This window comes from Cuculus canorus, chromosome 3 (genome assembly GCF_017976375.1).
Source record: "Cuculus canorus isolate bCucCan1 chromosome 3, bCucCan1.pri, whole genome shotgun sequence".
Taxonomy (NCBI): Eukaryota; Metazoa; Chordata; class Aves; order Cuculiformes; family Cuculidae; genus Cuculus; species Cuculus canorus.
The window spans coordinates 27,511,081-27,532,192 of NC_071403.1; the positions used below are offsets into that span (position 1 = coordinate 27,511,081).

The 21,112-nt window shown below is 34.5% G+C and overlaps 1 protein-coding gene across 3 annotated transcripts in view; it reads right to left on the minus strand.

Moving 5' to 3' along the window:
- ASCC3 (activating signal cointegrator 1 complex subunit 3) overlaps positions 1 to 21,112 on the minus strand; it is a 265,663-nt gene that overhangs the window by 139,822 nt on the left and 104,729 nt on the right. For 2 of the 3 annotated variants that reach the window (XM_054061495.1, XM_054061493.1), the window contains 3 exons: positions 18,650 to 18,814; positions 8,905 to 9,081; positions 5,746 to 5,817 (listed from right to left, as the gene is read on the minus strand). In XM_054061495.1, coding sequence (XP_053917470.1) covers positions 5,746 to 5,817; positions 8,905 to 9,081; positions 18,650 to 18,814 — 414 coding nt within the window. Of the gene's footprint in view, positions 1 to 4,018; positions 5,235 to 5,745; positions 5,818 to 8,904; positions 9,082 to 18,649; positions 18,815 to 21,112 lie in introns of those variants that run through there. The other variant, XM_054061496.1, reaches the window with a different exon arrangement.

Genomic DNA, 21,112 nt, shown 5'->3' on the forward strand with positions numbered 1-21,112 from the left:
ACACTGCAAATTCTCAAAAGCAGTGGGAAAACAGAGACATCTGTTGTCTTAAAAAGGAAAGAGTTTGAGAAGACAGGAGAATGCCAAAGGCACTCCAAGCTAAACCGTAATAAATGATCAAATTGTCAAATGAGCAAAGTACAGTGGGTAAGGAGCAAGGACTGAAACTTAGACATCTGTGGCTGAAGACAAGCAGAGTAAGAGAGGATTGAAGGTCCAAAAAAAAAAACCCCAAAATCCAGAGAGCAAAGTGAGGTGTGGAGAGTAAATATGGGAGAACTGCTCAAACAACACCAAGGACAAAGAGAGCACAGGACTTCTTTTGAAGGTTTAAGAACTATCAAAGCGAATCAGCTACGAGAGGAAAAAAAAATTAAAAAAGGTTGCAGAAACAGAAGAGATGAGTAGGGGAATGTGGCAAAACCAAGTGAGTTTTATGATTGCAGTTTGAGGAAGTACCGTTCTCTGAAAGCTTTAAGGAACTTCAGCAACTCCCCTTCTGATTCATAATGCAAGAAATTAAGTACAAGATCCAAGAAAACTTATGCAATTTCAGGTTCTTAATTTTTTTTTTGACAAGAGAGAATATTCAGATCACAAAAAAACAGGAGAAAAGAAAAAAAAAAAGAAAAAGATAGTAAACAGTAAAGTTCTGACAAATCCACAACAGTAAAAGATTTAAAGGTGATGGGGACACGAGAAAAACATATGAACATCTCTCAGTAATCACAGTAGTGGGTGTCCTGCTTCTGGCTTCCCGTCCTGAATTCAGCTGGGATAGTTCACTTTCTTTCTAGTAGCTGGTATAGTGCTGCGTTTTGGATTTAGGATGAGAATAATGTTGATGACACAGTGATGTTCTCAGTTGTTGCTAAGTAGTGCTTCTACTAAATCAAGGACTTTTCAGCTTTCCATGCTTTCCCGGTGAGGAGGTGCACAAGAAGACAGGAGGGAGCATAGCCATGGCAGCTGAAAGAAATTGGCCAAAGGGATATTCCATACCATATGACACTATGATAGGTACATAAATGGGGGAAGTTGGCCAACGAGCTGCAGCCGCTGCTTGGGGACGGGCTGAGCACTGGTCCGCGACTAGTGAGCAATTGCATTGTGCATCACTTGTTTTGTATATTCTTTTACTACTATTATTATTACTATTCCCCCTTCCTTTGCTGTCCTATTAAGCTATCTTTATCTCAATCCAAAAGGCTGGGGTTTCCATTCTCTTCCTTATCCCACTGCAGTGGGGGGAGGTAAGCAAGTAGCCGCATGGAGCTTAGTTGCCAGCTGTGGTCAAATGGTCACAGTGGGATAAAACAGCGCAATGCCAGCAACAGTAGGTGATATAACGGATTTGAACTTATATAACAGCAGTGATGGTCAAAACCAAAAAGAGTTAATTGCCTAGGATATCAACTTAAGTAACTGAATCTTGCCAAAGAGCAACAGCTCCATATTTTTTAAATAAAGGAATTTAATGTAAAGTTAAAATTTACATTTGATATGTTTCAGAGGAAAAAGCCTCAACCTTAAATATAATGTTATTTCTCAAAACTCCTAAAAATACAGTGTTATTTCTCAAAGCATAATATGACAAGGGTGTTCCCCCCCCAGTCACTGTGAAGATAAAGACAGTAGGATCTGTATTGTCCTAAACTAGCTAGTAAAGCAGTGTTTTAATTTATTATAGAAATGACACTGATATGCGTGCTCTTCAGTCACTGTCTTTGCTGATCTCGTGAGGTTCTCTACAGGCTGCCTCAGAAAGGTGCTACCTGCTCTCCAGAACTTGCCACCATGAAAAGCTCTCTCATAGTGCTACAGAATGTGAAGAAGCTTTTCCAGCTCTGTAGCTGCATTAATGCTGTTTAATGTGTATGTTCCACTACTGGTGATTGTCTGACATGAGACAGCTGTAATCGCTTTGAGGGAATGATAATTATTGGTGACTGAGCCCTCACACAGTCTTCAAGGGAACAGTATCCCAGAAAGTAACTGCTGGCAAAAATACTCTACCTGCAGCTGAGAATGGAGTCATATTCTCTTGACAAGCAGTGTGTAATTTCAGGTGGTTCTTTTTCCCTTTTTAAAAAGAATTTATTAAGAGGTAGGAATAAAACTCTCAAAGTGCAAATCAGTCCAAGAGGATCTAACATCTTTTAGATAATGTAAGAACATAGTAAATTCAAAGTATGACAAGAAAACAAATATTAACCAGCTAATATTGAGCACAGAAGGACAGTCCCAGGAAAGCAGAGAGAAAAGCAGAGAGAAAACAGCGCTAGAGGTTCTCACTTAAAGCATTCTTGAGAGAATTTGACAAAGAAACCTCCTAATGAAGATCTGCATTTTTATTAATCCTACAAAAACAGCACATGGTCTTAAAAAGCACCTGGAAACCTTAGAGATGTTTTCCGATCTTACTTATTCAGTCATGTAAAAAGTTTCTATAACAAAAACACTGGAAAACTCAGTAGGGCAAGCCATCTATCACTGTATCTTTCCTCAAGTTAAACAAGTGCAGAATTGTGCTATAAGACAAATGTTATAGCTTCAGTTGCATCTCGTAATTCAAAGTGAAGCCTACAAATGAGATCTCATTAGTTTGAGCAGATGGATCAAAATTAAAGGCTGAATCAGCCTGAATCACCAACTCTTAATTTCCCAGTAGCCAGGAAGAGGTTGAAGTCTTGCAGAGGATGACTGTTGAAAAATCAACATAAAATGCTTCTCTCCATCTGTCAAAACACATGCCTGCAGAATTCAACTACCTCCTACCAGCCTTAGTCTTAAAAAATGAAGACACATGTACGTTGATTAAAACACCTGAACACATAACTTCAGTCAGGCATCACACATAACCTATAACATGACAGGAAAACATCAGCTTGACTTCCATAAGAGTAAATTATTTGGTTCTGGCATGGTAGAAATCTTAGAAAATGAGTTAACAGAACAGTAGATAAACAATGTTGAATTAAATTTATTAAGACATTCTGAAGACTCCGGTAAAGAATTTTAAACAAGAAAACAGTGTGAAAGTTTGATGGCTACAGGAAGGTGTACATAAACTCACGGTATTTCTGGAAGAGAGCAAGTATTTTTCTCTGATTCTGGTATTTCTTTCTTGCCCTTCAGTATAAAACAGAACAGGTAGGATTTTGGCTCTTTGGAGCACCACTAAGAGGTCTGTCTTTGTCACACACTATGGCCTGAATAGTCATAAGATTCCAACAATTTCCTGAATTCCATAAAGACAAAAAACTGCTGTGGAAATTTTTGCTAAAGTATTTTGGTGGGGAAGGTCTACGTACATCTTTTTAACAGGTATATTTAGAAATAACCACAGCTTTGTTAAAAAGCAAAAAATCTTTACACACCTGAAATGTAAATAAACATAAGTTTCTAGGACAACACAAGCTAAGAAAGGTAATTGAGCATAATGGTAACAGGCGATGGTGAACATGGAACACAAGGTAAGGGACATGTAAGAACTAAAAACATTGGAAGAAGGTGATAACTTCAGAAGATCAAAGGCTTTTCTCAAAATTGTAAAGACACTGAAGAAAACCTTCCTATCATGACATCCATCATATTCAGTCATAATATTAATCTTCCGCCATGGCACAGGAATCTTTACCACTTTTTTTCTAATATGGACAGTTGGTTTAATGATTAGACAGATCATTTATCATTGCATACTCATTAAAAAGAAAAACTCCTAGTTTTTAATATGTGTTACAAAGCTACATATTATAATTAACTGTATTATGCAATGAGCTGATACGCTTGATTCTGCATTGTCAGAGACTGTACACCAGTGTTTGTATATCATTCATTTCAGGATATGAAAATCTATTTTGTAAGTATCAAGACCAATATGTTTTAAATACTCTGAAGAAAAGTCCACTGTAACTGGTTGGTATTTAGATCTTTATTTAAGAGAGCTCTGCAACACAGCAGAACAAACAATTTCAAGCAAATAAAATGCTTAACATTTACAATCAATTGAATCACATTAACCCAAGCATTCTGAAACCAAATCAACATTTACACAGCAAAGGAAACCACACATCTGCTTTGTCTGAAAATAGTGTATTGATTTGGTTGTTGGTTTGAAATATAACTTCAAGAAATTGAGATCAGCAATAGCATCAGCTGCTGAAACTGTAAAATTAAGTAGAATACAGTTCTTCACTTGGCCTCTTTCAGCTGTAGCTCGTGTCTTAAAACAAAACACTCACACATTCGTCTGCTAGTACAGGAACTAAACTATTCTCAAGGATAGCTACAAAAACATCTAGTAGAATTAGATAACTTATTGTACTTGAATTATTCAAATAACATTATGTATGTTTGTTGACAGTTTTTACCCCCGTGTGAAAGAAATGGAGGGGAAGAAAGGTGCAAGAAATACTCTGTAAAAGCATACATCTTCCTGCTGGGAATCCAAGATATATTACTCATTTAGACATAATGATTTAAAGAATCTGCTACTTGTAGATTTACCTACAGCAAGTGAAAATACATAAAATCATAATAAGAAATGAAAGATAAGCAACTAAATGTAGCTCAGTGTTAGGAATTTGGTAACGTGTGTGCAAAATTGACAATGAGGGAAAAAAAGTTCCCTTGGTACTGTCAACAAGTTTTGTTAACAACATTCACTCAGGAAAATATCAGCATTTCCGTATGTAATCTCCGTGAAAGTTTTCTGAATGTAGCAGCAGTAACTGATACCAACAAGAGAAGACAAGTGAAAGAATGGCGTTAAAGGAGGGGGAACAGGAGGACTAAGAAGCTGTTGATGAAGTATTTCATCCCCCCCAAGTCATAAACCAACTGTTCATCTTTCAAAACCTACCACAGTCTGAATTTTATGTGAAAAGGGGAAAACAGGCAATTTTTCATGCGACTGTGTGGGAAAATTTCCCTCTTTTATATACAAGTTATTTACAGAGAAGCCTCTTCAAGGATCACAATGCACTAGCATTAGTTCCTGCTCTGACGAGATGCCATACCTGCTACAGCTACTGCTGCTCACACTGCTGTCCATGCAATATTCTAACAAAAATGAGACACTGTGTGTGGGTGATACAGGAGGACAATAATAACAGAATAATAAACTATTCAGGCAAATGAGTTATGCTCAAAAACTTGGCGGAGGGGAATATCAAATTTGAAAATTCACTGCAGAAACCTCTACTATAAAGTAAAATGAAGAATCACACCCCCTAAAAAGAAAACAAGACACAAAATGTGGGATATTTCAAATGGCAGATGCTGAGCCCTTGTGCACCATGTTGTGAGCACTCTGCATAATTCTCGTCCCTAATCTCTAACAGGAAACAATAGAATCCGAAAGATACTGGAAAGGCTAAGAATAATAGTAAGTGCTGCATTTTTTTTTTTAAATCATTAAATGTACCTAAGTGTAAGGTCTTTAAAGCACTGACCTAATTTGCCTTGTCATTTTAGAAAAGTGACATAAACATACATTGATTACTTTAAGGGATATATAAAGTACCAGTGATTTTCACCTTAGCTAAATGCTAACATTATTTAGCCTATCTAGATCTTCTTGAATGCTGTTTCTATAAACTGTTTTCAAGATTAGAGATGACCTCTGATGTGATAGATCACAAAATAATGATGATAATAAAATTCCTTAATACATTGCTATGAAGACCAAAACTAATCTCTTTATATGTTTTTGGAATGCAGACCAATGCAAAAAATAAATACCTGGTGTCCAGCCATTATTTGCTTCAGCACATTTTCATAACATACTTCATCCATATGGTTCAGCTGCTGCACCTGAAAAACAAACATCATACTTCATATTAAAAGCATTTCTATCTTTATGTATTTTCTACCACATATCAAGCAATTTACAGCAATCTATGAAAGAAAAATGTGATTATGCAATAACATTTACAATATACTGATGCTCACTCCTAGCAATATAATTTTGGTATTCTTAAATTCACAAATGGAACAGAATACAGCAGACAGAATATGTGAATAAGGGCAGTAAGGACAGAAAATTTATTACACAGCTTTGCTGTTTTTTTTTTTGATGAGCGAAGTGACGCAATGCGGTTCTATTCTTTAATTTATCTGTTTCATACTATGGAATATTACTTCTACAGGATATTGTTGAAATATCCATTTAATATATCATCTTACTTAACATTAAGTCCTTCCATTTGGCTAAAAACAGTTTTTACATTGTAGATATACATAGCCAGGAAATTATCGACTGTCAGTTTTTTTGCCACATAGAACGGGTTTTTTTTCGTAGTTGGGTCATACATGGGGAACAGTGGGAGTATCGTGTATAATTTCCAATTACATATAAATAAAATGTTTCAGAAAGGTTCTAAAATAAAGAGCTCAGATGAAATAAAGAGCATTCTTCAAGCTACTCTAAAGATTTTTCTCCTGTTTCTTTGACATATCACAATATAAACAGCATGCATCTACTTGAGTGCATCTTAGTATTAAGTTTGTCACAAATCAAAATAAATAAACGAAATTTAAAATCAGAGCAATTCCACTCTTCATTTGTGCACTCATGTTTTATAATCATTTTTTTTTTTGACATGAAGAAATATTTTACAAGAGCAAAGCATGTGAAAATTCAAAGATAGAAATTTAGTACTTGAAGTTCTCTAGAATAACTGAAAAGTGAAAAAACAGCTTTAGAGGGAAGAAGAGAACATTCATATTTGGAATCAGACAAGTATAGTAATAAAAAGATGAGACAATATGGACATGTATGCAAGAGACAAGTAGCCAGTCTAATTATTCTGAAAATGAGAGTTTAGCATTTTTATTAATTGTTTTCTTTTTCAGAAAATAGCAAGTGAAAATCATTAAGTGAAAATCATGGGGCAGTGCATGAAAACACATGTGAACATATACATGCATATATACATACAAACGTAATTTTATGTATTTTTTTGCACTTATACCTGAAGAGGAAGACATAAAGGTGCATGAAGAAAAACATCTGATATTAAAAAAGAATGTGATATTAACAGACTCCGACTGAAGAAGCCAAACTTTAGTCTTGATTCCACATGCTAACATTTCAGTGCACAGAGTTTTAAGAGCTTTCCTGGCTAACTTCTATGCACAATAAATGCACTGTATTGTCCTTGCCTTTGAAAACTTGCCTACAGTTTGCATGTGATTCCACAAATGAGTAATCAGCTCCAAATTTTTTTGATGAAGGATGTCAGAAAGCCATGGCAAAACATTCACCTGAAGTAACTAACAGCCTTCTACCTCCTTGCAACTCATCAGTGTGGATATAGAAATAGCATTGATTGTACTTGCTGATGTTCTGCAAGAACTGCTTTTGATTCTATGGATCCTTACATTGCTTTCCTCCTATCAAGTAGACCAGAAGGACATTGATATTGACAATCACTTGGCAGCTTTAGTATTGGTATTATCCTGAATAGAATCCTTTTTGAAGAGGCTTAATGCTTTTACTTTCTGTTTGCTGTAAGGTGTATTATCTTTATCGCAAAATGTATTTTACTCTAGGAAATCTGTAATGATATTGCTCTGAAAAAGCAAAAAGAAAAACTGCTGACTGTGGTACTACTAAAACAGTTTGCTAGGCATTCACATTACAGAATAACTACTGCCTCCTAATATTTCCTCATCTCATCATGTTTTTTTTAAAACTTGGGGTTTTAAATAACTATACATTTTATATATTTCTATTTGTATACTACTTTGATTTTCAGATTCTAAAGTGAGTCTTCCCCTTTTTCATACCATATAGCAGAAATAAACTAAATATTCAAATCAAGTATGAGAAAAAGATTAAAGAAAAGCAACAGCAAATAACAGCGAAGGTACTTGAAACAATTAATGAAGGTTAAAATATGCAAATCATGGTAAGCACCATATGGTAAACTATTCTTGTGTGTATAGACTTGAAACGGCTCCCTACAGTTGTAAAATAAGTTTCTTTTCTGCACTGCAGATGGAATGAACTACTTAAATAACCTAGTAAGAAAGGCAATGTCCATTTTCATAAAAACGAAAAAAAAACCCTACTATCAATTAAGCTATGAAATTAAGTTTCGATTGAAAATGTTTTGATTTCTAGTAAATGAGATCGTAGCGGACTAAGATATTCTAAAGGTTAAGCTGTATTAGCTTTAATTATCAGCTAGTGAGATGCACAGGAAATCTTATGGAAAAGTGTTTGTATTAATTCCTGTATTAAAAGAAGAGTTATAATTTATGTGTCAAGTGATGATTTTTAACAACGTTATACGTAAACACAGTCTTAATACTTCCCAAAATAAGCAAGAGCACAAAGGGCTTATTTAGGGAATAGTTTAATGTGTTTTCTATCAGATGTACACAGTTAATGGCTTTGCCTGACAAGGTTTTCATCAACAGCTTCTATCCAGCTACTATTAATGCATGTCATGTCAATATATATATTATCTCCAGATATCATAAATGAACATTTTCCTTACAACATTCTTCATGCACCCTTACAGCCAAAAAAGAAGCACCACTGTTTCTAGCAAAATGGAAAACTGAAATGAGAAAGGCAGAATAATCAGCTGCTACAGTGACTCTACAGCCGAGGGTAATGATTTCTCCTTAAATAAGTAAAGCTTACTAGCAAAGCAGAGGCAATGCACAGCTAGGCACCATGCTATCCAACTACATCGAGGCCTACACAAGTATTTTAAACTGAGGAAACATGATTCTTAAAGCACCTTTCAATTATGTATATTTTTATACAGAAGGAAATATGCTTCATAAATCACCTGTAGCAAAATAAACCAGTATCCACTACACATATATATGTGAAACACAATCAAAACAAAAAGCAACCCCCTTTTTTGGTTCATTATTCTTTACCTTATTGGTTGTCTTAATTCCTATAAAGGTTTGTCCCAGAGGTACAGGTCGGAAACGGCCATCAAAGTAGAATAGTCCAATGCAGGGGTTGACGTGTAGAAATGTAGCAACATCAAGATAATTGGGTAATGTAGCTGAAAGGCCCAAAATTCTAATCATACTTTGTGTAGACTCGACCTGTTAAAAACCAGAAAACCTGTAAATGATTCAAGCATTACAAGCCAAGAAATGAAGCACAGAGTTTTAAAACATCCTTTATAAAGCAGTAATGTGAAAGAAGCATTTAATACTTTCTGAAAAGGTGAACGATAGATGCAAGTTTAGTGATTACCCTGTATTGAAGAAACCAGAGCACTTTGCAATTCCATCAAATCTTGCTTATTCATCTTTCTATTTTATTGTACTTTTGCCCTCTAAAAGGTTAGCAGTCATTAACTGACATACAGGAACAATAGCAGTAAAACTGGCTTTGTAAAGACTGGATAGACCAATTTATAGGCAAATCTAGGGCAGATAATCTGGTATCATTTCTTCTTTAGTCCAAATCACACCACAATTCCAAAAAGAATGAATGTAATTTGTATCATTCCTCAGTCTTGGCTTTTGCTTAGACCTTTCCAGAACTCTCTAAGACAACCTATTCTAGTTCATCTCTATCTGCATTTCTCCAGTATGTAGCTGTACTTCTGCACACTTGAAGATATTTAAATACCAAGAAGTCACTTTGTGACAGACATTTTCTTCCTTTGTTTTTGAATGCCCCATATGTTTGCATGGCATGCCTTCCCATTCATTAAGGGACAGAAATAGCGCTTTACAATGTAAAAGCCTGTGTATTATATGTATTTCTAGGTAATTCTCAAAAATAATGAAACCAGCCAAAAGACTTGAATGAGGAAATTATGCAAGAATTTTCCCATTTCCTTCTTGAATATGAAAAGCAGCATAGTCCAGCTCACAATTTTCTCACTAGCATAATTAATTAGAAGAAAATTCACAGAAATTTTCACCAGAAGGCTTTTTATACACTATAACTGAAGCCATATACGAGGTTCTCAGCTTCTGTCAAATGCATGAATAAAAGAGTAAAGAGTAAGACTGGTAACTTCTATGTGGCTAAGCCCTGTTGAAAATAATATGAGGTTTTACTTAGAATATAGATTTTTAACCCTTCGAGTGTTGTGAGTTAAAGTGAAAGGAAATGCCATTTAATTAAAACAGATGAATTAAATTATTTCAATTAACTTTGAATTATTAATCTATTATTCATCTATCCAAGCATTACAGAGATTTTATTTTTCATCCTGTTTTTTTTAACACATTTTTAGAACAGTTCTCCGTACACATTTTTCAACTACTTATTATTTGGTCCTAGAAGTCCCAATTAGAGATTGTGTCTTCATATACAACAAACTGAAAATGCTTTTCCTGGAATTGCAGTATGCAGTAAAAATTACTGAAAAGACATTTTGGATGACAAAGTTTTGTGTTTACATTCCCTGTCACTGGCTGGTGATATGCAGCTAAGTGCATCTGCTTCACTACTGGCACATAATCTCAAACCTTTTAATCTTCATATGTTTTTAATTATCTTAGTAAAAACATAAGCACCATTTGGAACTTACAAGGCTTTCTTTGGAAAACTGAACTGTCACAGTATTTGCACATCATGTTCTTTGAAAGCTTTACTACATTTTATTGATTTGATATTACACTGGAAGCAAGAAATAAAATTGCCATAACTATATTTAATTGACATCTAATTAGTATATCTAATTCAGAAGGATTAATGATGGCATGTGGAGAATTGACAACATGTTCACCATACACATTTGCAGACCATGATTATCACACCATGAAATTCCATGTATACAGAAAAAAACAAACAGAAGATAGCTACCCAGTACTGATTGCCACACTCAAGCATCATCTGCGTTTACACTGTAAATGATAAAGGATCAGGTATGGGAAGTGCCTATTTGAATTGCAAATTGATGACAGCAGGATAATTTTCTTCCTAATAGGTTTTAAGATTTTCATATCATCTCATTCCATTACAGCCGCCACTTGAGAGCATACAGAGTATGCATAGAGATACTCTTTTATCTGACTTCTAAAGTTCTTTCTGAACTTTGTGATCTTGGCAGTCTTCCCATTTCCATGTATTAAAATATCACATTCACAGAATGAATTACAATCAAGCTGGAAAGCATATCCCTGATTGCTCAACTCAAGCACAGAATTAAGTGAAGTAGACAAGTTTACATATTCTAATCTTTGCAGAATTGTCCACTGGCTAGAAATTAATCTGATATTCAGATGACTGAGGATCACTTCAAAACACCCTCTACAGCCAGTCTGTATGCCCTTCAATGTACCTTAAAGACAAGATACACAGGAAAATTAGACACAAGTGTTTCTTAGTTTTGTGCAAGAAGATGAATTCTTAACTTAGCTTCCTGACTTCCATGCTCAGCAGCAGTAAGAATGAAGGATTGGACATGAGGATTCACGTTATTAGTTAGATGCCACCCTACCCCCAGAATGGCTCTAAGTATCAGCTTCTCACAAGATTTATGTTTTTCACATTATCAAAAAAAAGGAGAAAAAGAAAGTAAAAAAGGGAGGCATTCTTAGCACATTAAAAAAAAAAATTAAAGGTGTTTCAAAAGGAGTAAGAGGAGTGTTGGCTAGAATATTCCACCAATGTTTACTTATTTATTGATATCTTGTTTACTGTCTAATGAAAGAATTAAGAAGTTGTCAATCAGTCCACATAGGTGGTAATTTCCTAGTTTTAGGAACAAAAAATGGAAAACCCAGTAAAACTGCAAAATCAAAAGTACATAGTAAAAATGCAATTACTAATACTGTTTTGAAGATTCTACATAGGACGTTATCTGCAACTCAAACACTGCACAGAATGCATTTGTTACTAGGCAACCATCTAGTTAAGTAATTTTATAAATGAGTTTTACTCTGCTTCCAATGAACCCTGAAAATACTGTGATCTCAGTCCTCCATTTAGAACATACTTAAAAATCTAGAGGTACTGAAAAAAATGTAACTATGCAGAAAGCACTAGTAGAAGCTATATTATTTTCCCTCAGCTAAATATTAAGTATAAAATACTTTGCCTTAAGAAATGACATTTTGGATATACCTATTAAGAGATTTCTATGCCCTGCACAGTGCCATGTCAGTTTTTCTCGAATGACAGAGTGCCTTTTCATGTTATGCTTACTGTTTAGTTACCAAACTAAGAAACAAAAAGAAATATGAACCCTTCTATAAATCAGTTTAACTGCTTTATCAGGTTATGAAAGAATATAAAACAAAGGATTATTGCTATTACCTTTTGCTATTACCATGTATATATGATGAAAATGAAAAAATGTTCACGTATCAATAAGAAAAAATGACATGCAGAACAACTTCCTGACATTGCTTCTATGCAAAGTAATAGGAAAGCTTCTGAAGATTAACTCAAATATCTGATACATAACTTTTTCCAAACAAATAGAGATTAGGTTTTGTTTTAAGGAAGTATGTTGTTTTAAAACACTCATTTTTACACAACTACAAGGTTGCCAGTAAAGATAACTAGACTTAGACTCATGTAAGGCATTAGACATACAGCTGCACACCACACTGTTCAAAAATAACATCACAGAATAGCAATAAAACATGTATTAAATCTATCACAAGCTGATGAACTGGGAGATTTTAAACAGAATGTGTAATTGGAAAACAGCAATTAAAAAGAAATGCCTCTTATTGCTTTCTAAGTCCAACTCTATTCAATAATTTTACCCCTGATATGCAGTAAATTAAAAAAAAATGGTGACAAGAAGAGCAGGTGATTGGCAGAATCAATATAACTGATGTATGCATCAGCCATACAGATAAATCTAGGTTGATGGTCCCATTCAAACTAAATTTCTTTTAATTTAGCACATTCTGAAACAGGCCACAGCTGCAAAATGAGACACTACTTTCAGGAAGCATTCTTATAGCAACAAGTGAATGCTGCAGCAACCATAAAGAGGTTTGTCAGAGGACTTCATGAACAAGTATCTGAATACAAGCTCCAAAGATTATGTGTTAGCAAATTAAATAGCTGCACTTCTTAGAGGTATAAAAAGGATGGAACTGAGTAATAGGAAGAAAATGCTCTACCTCTGTACATGCCAGAAGCAATGCTATTACAAAGTTCTAGAAATAGTTTTGTTGACACGTTTCAAAAATACAATCAAAAAACATAAGAAACTTCAGTGAAAACAGCCCCAAAACCATACAGCTGGAAAGCAAATAAATTCTGTAGAAGGTATCAGTAAGCTTGTTTTGTTTAATCTATAATAGAACATGCTGCGAAACTGGATTAGCCTATTCAAGGAACATCAAAGAAACAAAAGACTAACAGCAGTCATTCAAGATGAGAAACAAAGAACTAAATGAAATGTCAATGCCATTCTAGTCCTAAAAGACACAGACAGGATCTAGAGTGGCCTACCACTAGACAAAAGATACGTAGATTTAATCAGTTGTCTTTACATGATTAGCTATCACCCTTGCTCAAATTTTCTTAATAATAAAATGGGACTCAAAGTACATTATTTGATAACCATTAGGCATTTGGCTTTGGGTGAGAAACCTCTGAACTTGTTTGCTTCTGATTTCTGGTTAGGAGGGAAATGAAGGGTAAAAAGGGACAGGAGAAAAAAAAAGAGGCAAAGGAGACATTGAAAACTGAGGGGGAAATTTTTTAAATTAAGAGTCATGAGGAAAGAAAGTTCAGATGGGCAACATCAGAATTTACAGGTGGAGTATAACTCCACCATCTCATGGTCACTGCAGTCTAGTCTGCCTTTGATCTTCACACCCTCAGTGAGCCCCTTCTTGTCGGTGAGTGTGAAGTACAGCAGAGCACCTCTCCTCCTTGGCTCTGTGTTCCCTAGGGGAGAAATTTCTCATCAACACACACCAGGAAACTCCCACACCAGGAAAATCCTGGATTGCTTGTCCAGCTGCGCTGTCCCCATCTATTATTTACGTATGAACTTTGTTGATATAATACAAATCCATAAGGCTATTGAGACTTAAATATGAAGAATGAGACTGTGATGGGAATAAAATTTGTGTGTCTAAGATCGGAGCTTTGGTTCCTCAAAATCTGAGAAATCTTTTACTATGGATTTTCTTTTATTGAATTTGTCATTCACATAGTTAAGAGAAGGTAGAAAAACTCACATATCATTAAACTATAATATTCAGCATGCTTTTTGTGACAAAAATACCCATAAGCAGCAAAGAAGTCATCAAAATCTCTGAATGATTATGACAAAATAATTCTGTATCTTTTAAAAAGGCCATTTTTCCCCTTTCAAGCTAATAAGCTTAGCAGATACTACAGAAGTAAGAAAAGTTTGATTAAAAAGTTTAAGCATTTTGGTTTTACATCTGCATTACATTCTAGACTAAAACTTTAAACATCAAAGCTGTAAATTGAATTCAAAGAAGTTGTTTGATGTTATACCTACAGTATATAACAGAGCTCAAAGCAATTTTCCCACCAAAATGTTTAGCAAAGTCAATTTAAATCACTTGCAAAAACATTCTCTAAAATTTGAAAAGTGCAAACATGCATGAATATGCTGTTCATTCTGCTATGAGTAAAACTGTCAGCAATTCCAATATATACACTCCTTCTGGGTTTACAAAAAACCTGATCCTAAAAAACGTTGTAAGTTAAAACGAACATGTTGAAGTCTTACAGTAAATGGTGTGACTCGGTGTTCATCTTGGGGAAAGTGCAACCATAATTCACGCATTCTGAGGTACAAATTAGGACAGATCTGCTAATGCATCATGATATTCCTGTTTTGAGAACATATTTGTAAGCTGTATTTGAATGGAATACGATTACGAATCCCAAAACATTCTTTCCTGGCGCAGTTGTAGGCCCAAGTAGATAGCTGAACACTAATTCTTAAAAAGGTCAAAACAATAAAACTAATAAAGCTAATAATAATAATAATAATAATAATAATAATAATAATAATAATGCCATTGCCTTTTTTTCTATTATGCATCATCTGAGCAAAACAATCCTCACAGATTCCAACAAAACAATTTTTCTATAAGACAGGATAACAAGCCCTCCAATACATAAAAGACACTAGATTATACATCCCAATCTGTGCAGGATTACTGACATTGTCTCATAAAATAGTGTTAAGTTAGTGAAGTATGATCCAGGTGAAACTAGAGAAATACACCATTAACAGAGTAGCTATTAGTAATTTATTGAAAAAGCTGAAGTAATAGTCGAAGGAATTTATCACAGTTCTGTCCTAGGAGTGATACAATAAACGACTGTTCCAGGTCATATAAAAAATCCAACTACTTCAATACACTTTCTCCCACAGTGGCCAGAAGGGACAGCACAGAAACAGGGCCAATGTCAATGGTATCTGCCAGCATAGCTCCCAGTTACTACAGTCCCCAGTCTGACCCAGTGACTATTAACTGCGATTGATTTATCTTTGAACTACTTGTCTAATCACTTTCTGAATCCCTCCACTACACATCAGGAAAAGATAGTCAATATTTTTGATGACTTAAACCAGTATACAAATCAGGTAATTGATTTCAGTAATTACTGCAGCGGTGTAATTGGCATATGGATACTTTAGATTGATGTTGTCAATTCTTTTTGTTTTATTGCTTTTTTTTTAAGAACTGTGCAATTATTCTTACTTCCTCTGTACATGAATATTGAACGAGTATGATATTTCTACAGATACGAATGAAAAATATGTTCTAGCACTACTTTCAGAAAGGCTGGAGAGAAGTTTAATGTTTCATACAGAATCATCAAAGTCAGAAGGACATTTCCAAGGATGGACTAAGTATCCTGGGTTTAGTTCCTGCTCCGGAGACACTTCTGAACTTTTATCAAAATGCATAAAACAGAACTATGAACTAGGAAAAGAACTAAAAATAAAAAAAACTAAATAATTTTCTTTGCAAAACATCACTACATTATTAAATGTGATATTTTTGCAGACTTAAAACACCTGTAACAGTATTTTCACTAAACTCCAGTGAAATACTTCTTACATCGGAAAATTTGTTAACTTCTTGAGCTAACAAATAAAAGATCCAGTAATTTCATAATTAGCTATGGATGTACTCTGGAAACTTCACAGAGCTATGCTTGCAGGCTCAGATGCTGCAACATGACATTTGAGTGTAATTTTCAAAACTAACCCTCTTACTACGTGTTTGTATATTACATAAAAAATATATTTGCATAAAACAGTTGTACAAAACATCTCTTGTTTCTTTGTCCTCAAGCTTTCTAGGAGGCTTGCAATTAAAAATATTTTTGTCTTGAATTGTTTTCTTCTGCATAATTCTAAGTATTTCTACAAGCATTTTTGTCTTCTATTTAACTGTGGGGCTTTTTAAAGTGTACTTTATGCTGTAAATTTTCCCGTTTTCATCCACTTTCTTGCAAAGATTCACACTGGTTTCCAATACTGCCTTTCTTATAAACTTAGAAAAAATAAGGTCTTCAGAAAGGTGCTAAGATAGTTAATTTCAAGATTCGTCGTTTGGTTTCTTTCCCCAACTGTTTTGCTTAAGGAAGGGCTACAAAGAGTAGCTTCAATTCCAGAGGAATTAAACTCAGACTTAGTAAGAAAAACAAACCTTGAAATCCTACAAGATTAAAGCACTCTAGAGAACTATTTTTTAAATGCGTGTTGAAGGAAGATACTCCTATATCACAATAAATGCACAACGGATAGGATTCAGTACCCAACATGTAATTGCCTCAGATTTTATATTCCTTAAGTTACCTGCACATGCTTGACAGACAAAAGGAAAGGATCTATGGGAGATTTTTATTCAAATGAAGCAGAAGCAGGATGCCAAGCTGAATAATGTAGGGCAGACAAAATGGCTCTAGACATCAGTTTTGGACAGCAGAAGACAACCTTATAAATCTCACAAAACTTTGCTTTAAAAAAAATGAATGAATCTTGTAAATCTGTCATGAAGACAATGACCAGCATGGTCACTCCTAAAAGCTGTGATGCTTTACTTCGAAGACATGTAAGGAAAACAAGGTAATTAGATCCATTTAATAAAGAAAACACACTATTGATCAGGCTAAGCTTTAGCGTCCTTGAGGTAATCTAAACTTTACACAGCCTTGTTCTCCATAGAAAAATATTTTCAACTTTAGTTCCTTCTAAGGAACTATTGTTAATGTTCTTCGTTCACGAACTTTACACTTTTTGTACTGGATTACAGCAGACATCCCTTTTATTCTGTTCTTTGAGGAGCTGGAATCAGAACCTTAACAAAGTTAGTGTAGCATTACCAAGACAGAAGAAACTTGAAAGCTAAAAGGCTTTAACATACTACAAACAGCCATTACAATACAAATTATGTTTATTTTTTATTTGTTACAGATGTCTCGGTTTTGGCTGGGACTGAGTTAATTTCCTTCATAGTAGCTGGTATGAGAATAATGTTGATAACACACTGATGTTTTGTTTGTTGTTAAGTAGTGCTTATACTAAGACAAGGACTTTTAACCTCCCCAAGCTCCTCTCCCAGTGAGGAGGTATAGAAGAAACTGTCCCAAATTGCCCAAAGGGATGTGCCATACCATATGATGCCATGCTTGGTATACAGAGTTGGAGGAGTTGGTCAGAGGGCTGGGATCACTGCTCAGGAATGGACTGCACATTGGTCAGCAAGTCGTGAGTAATAGTACGGTGCATCACTCATTTTGTATATAGTATTATTGTTATTATAATTCCCTCTTCCTTCGCTGACCTATCAAACTGTCTTTATCTCAACTCATGAGACCCCGCCCTCCCCACCCATAAGCAGTTGCATGGAACCTAGTTGCTGGCTAGGGTTAAATGACAACACATTATTTGTACTGACATACTTTTGCTCTGCATGAGAAAAAAAAAATAATGGCATTGTAGTCTCTCATTTATCCTAATTCCATCCTTTTTATTCATCCTTAAATTCCACCCTTTTTATTCACCCTTAAATTCCACATTTTATTTTTCTTGTAAACGTACATCTCACCACTGAGAGGAGTCTTATTTATTGCCTAAGCAAATACTTTTGTACAAGATTTAAGAACAAACCCCACACAATCATCCTTTGCTCTGCTTGCCATTTCAAATCTTTATTTAGAAAGTACCACTAAATGAGAAGGGAAAGAAAAGGACCAGTTATGCTAAATTTGTGTAGTATTTTTTAGCAGTGCTTAAAGATTTACCAAGATTTAAGAAAACACTCTTAATTAAAAAAAAATCAACATTTTTCCTAGGAAAATTGTTAATTAAAAATCAGCATTCCTGGTAAGAAAATACTTTTAATTTTTCTTACATTAAAACATGAATCTGATTATTATTTTAAAAAAAATGTTAAATTTTGCTGTTATTTGTACAATAATAAATGAATGTTAAGTAAATAAATAATAAATAAGTAGCACTGTAATAAAATATGCATCATAGGAATCTGATAGTTGATGTAACACAGACAGCAGAAAACAAGTTTTTTCTTCATTCTTAGTACAGAATAGATCTAACATAAATTATAAGCTCCCTAAGCATTTTGGTTTTATTGTCTAAGCACTTCTCCTTTTACACTGAAATCTATCTATTCTTTATCAAAATAATTTTTTTTTTAAGAATTTTTTTGTTCTTACCTGACGTAAAGTACGTGCTACTATACTTTCAAGTACTGGTCCTCTGTCTTCATGCAACAGATGAACTTCATCAAGAATCAAGAGTTTTACCATCTGAGAGAGGGCTACATCTCCAACACTTTTTCTTGTCACTACATCCCATTTCTCTGGTGTTGTCACAAGCATCTAGTAGAACAAAAAAAAGAAATATTACTATTAATATTTCATATTTAATATGAAAAGAAAAATCCAGATTCAAATTCAAAAAACAATCAGTATTTTAATATACAGCAGAGTAAATGCAATGTAGAACTTCACAAACCTATCTGAAGTTTTACTTACTTTACATAAAAGGCAGACACAGCCTGCTGCATCTAAATGTGTTGGACAGCCATTGGTAGAATTCAGTATGGAAAACCAAATGGAAATATTAATAACTGGAACTTACTGGGCATAATTTGTATCCTTTTTCCACATTAAAACAATTAAGCAGCTATCCAGAATAAACTCCTTATATAATCTTGCAAGTCATTTAATGTATATGTCTCACCAAAAGTTATCCACGATAAAATATTTCTAACCTTCACCACAGTACAGTAAACACCTAAGACTTGCAAAATAGATTAAACAACTTCCACCAGTCTGGAAAAGGCAACATGCAAGCTTTACTGCTGCCTGTGGTCAGTCTCTATTATGGTGCCATTTCTTGCATACTTGCAAATTGCATTTCTTGAAATGTCTTCTCTTTTTGTATAAAACCCAAAGACTATCAAACAGGTATAACTGAGGTACATTCAGTCTCCAACTGCCAAACAACTACAGTACGCTCCATCCTCCACAATGACAACACACTCAACAGTCATCTCAAGTGGCATTACCACAGTTCAAGCATTTTTAAATATAAATCAGACATAGTGGTCACTCTAAAAGAAAGCATCTCACTCCTCCCCCCCCGCAAAAATTCTCAGCACTTGTTTCAAATAGAAATGCAGATTTCTCATATACTATTCAATAACAATCGTTTCTTATTTAAGCACCGACTGTTAAGAATAAAACCCCCATAGAGCTGAATTTTATCCACTGAAATTCAGTGGTAACCTGCCTGTAAGTTACGACTATGATTTAAGAGCAATTATTCATTGCCTATTCATAACAAATCTAAATAGTCAGTGTCTATCAAAGCCTGAGGTTTCTGGGAAAGGCACAAAGCTTACTGTACTTATAGTCTCACTTGTTTAAAAAGAACTTGGAAGTATTAAAATAAAGGTTACTCTGTAACCTTGCAGTTGGAAATCACTCAGAAAATAAAAAGGAAAATTCAGATTCTGTTGTTTCATAGGCCACAAAATAAAAGTTTAGAAACTGGGCAAAACTTATTCAGGTGATACCTAGAGCAAAACAATTGTTTTAATGAGCAAAAGACAACAGGGATTCTTTGAATATCTTGACTGAATTGAATTTTTTTAAAAATTCAACTACTGATTATTGAAATATACTAAGAACTAGCAAAATGAGGAAATGTCTAACAACTTTGATAAATAGGCATGATATTAAAAGAAAACAGTACAGAGATCATGAATCTGAAATGGTTCATGTTTATAAATAAGCTTATCAACTTGTGACAGGATCTAGAAAACAGGACGTTCATTTTCTAACTTTATTTGACCAAGTGTTTTTAACTAAATTGTCAACTTTCCCGCTCAAACATGTGAAAGAGTTCCTTCTGACAGATTTTGATTCCAAGGTTATTTTAATACAAATTTTAGTATCAAGGCCTTTGACTCTTAAAGCAACATTACATCCACATTCTTCCTCTTAATAAATATTTTTCTATAATTCTACTTAAAGAAAAACATAACAGTAATAAATAAATTTTAACATTCAGTATTTGATAAACCTATATTTCACATTACAAATAAGAACTGAGTTTACAATCAGACAGGATAACATCCATTTGATCCATATCAGTTCTTTCATAATACCTGTTTTTTGATTAGGCTGTCTCTTAGCTTTAGATATTCAGAAATAAAACACAAAGACTACATAAAGCTGTAGTTGTTGTCTTTGACATTCTTGACCAGGTTCAATTCTATTTGAATTTCAGGCTTTCCTAACTTCATCCCTAGATGCTCAGAATGTGTATTCCCTCCACGTTACGTGTCCTTGTTTCCACCCTCTGTAGCCTTCCTTTTGTCTTTGAGTTTGACCAGGAGCAACCTATTCATCCATCTCATCAATTTTGCCTGACTTCCTATTCATTGGATTGGACTGATCTTGAGCTTGGAAGAGGTGATTCTTGAATATTTACCATCTTTCTTGGGCCTTTGTTTGCTCCAAGGCCTTATTCCATGGTACTCTTCCAAGCTGATCTCCAAGGATGCCAAAGTCTGCTCTGAAGTCCAGCGCTATGATGTTGCTTTTTACCCTGTTCCTTTCCCTCACAATCCTGACCTCCACCATCTCATGGCCACTGCAGTCCAGTCT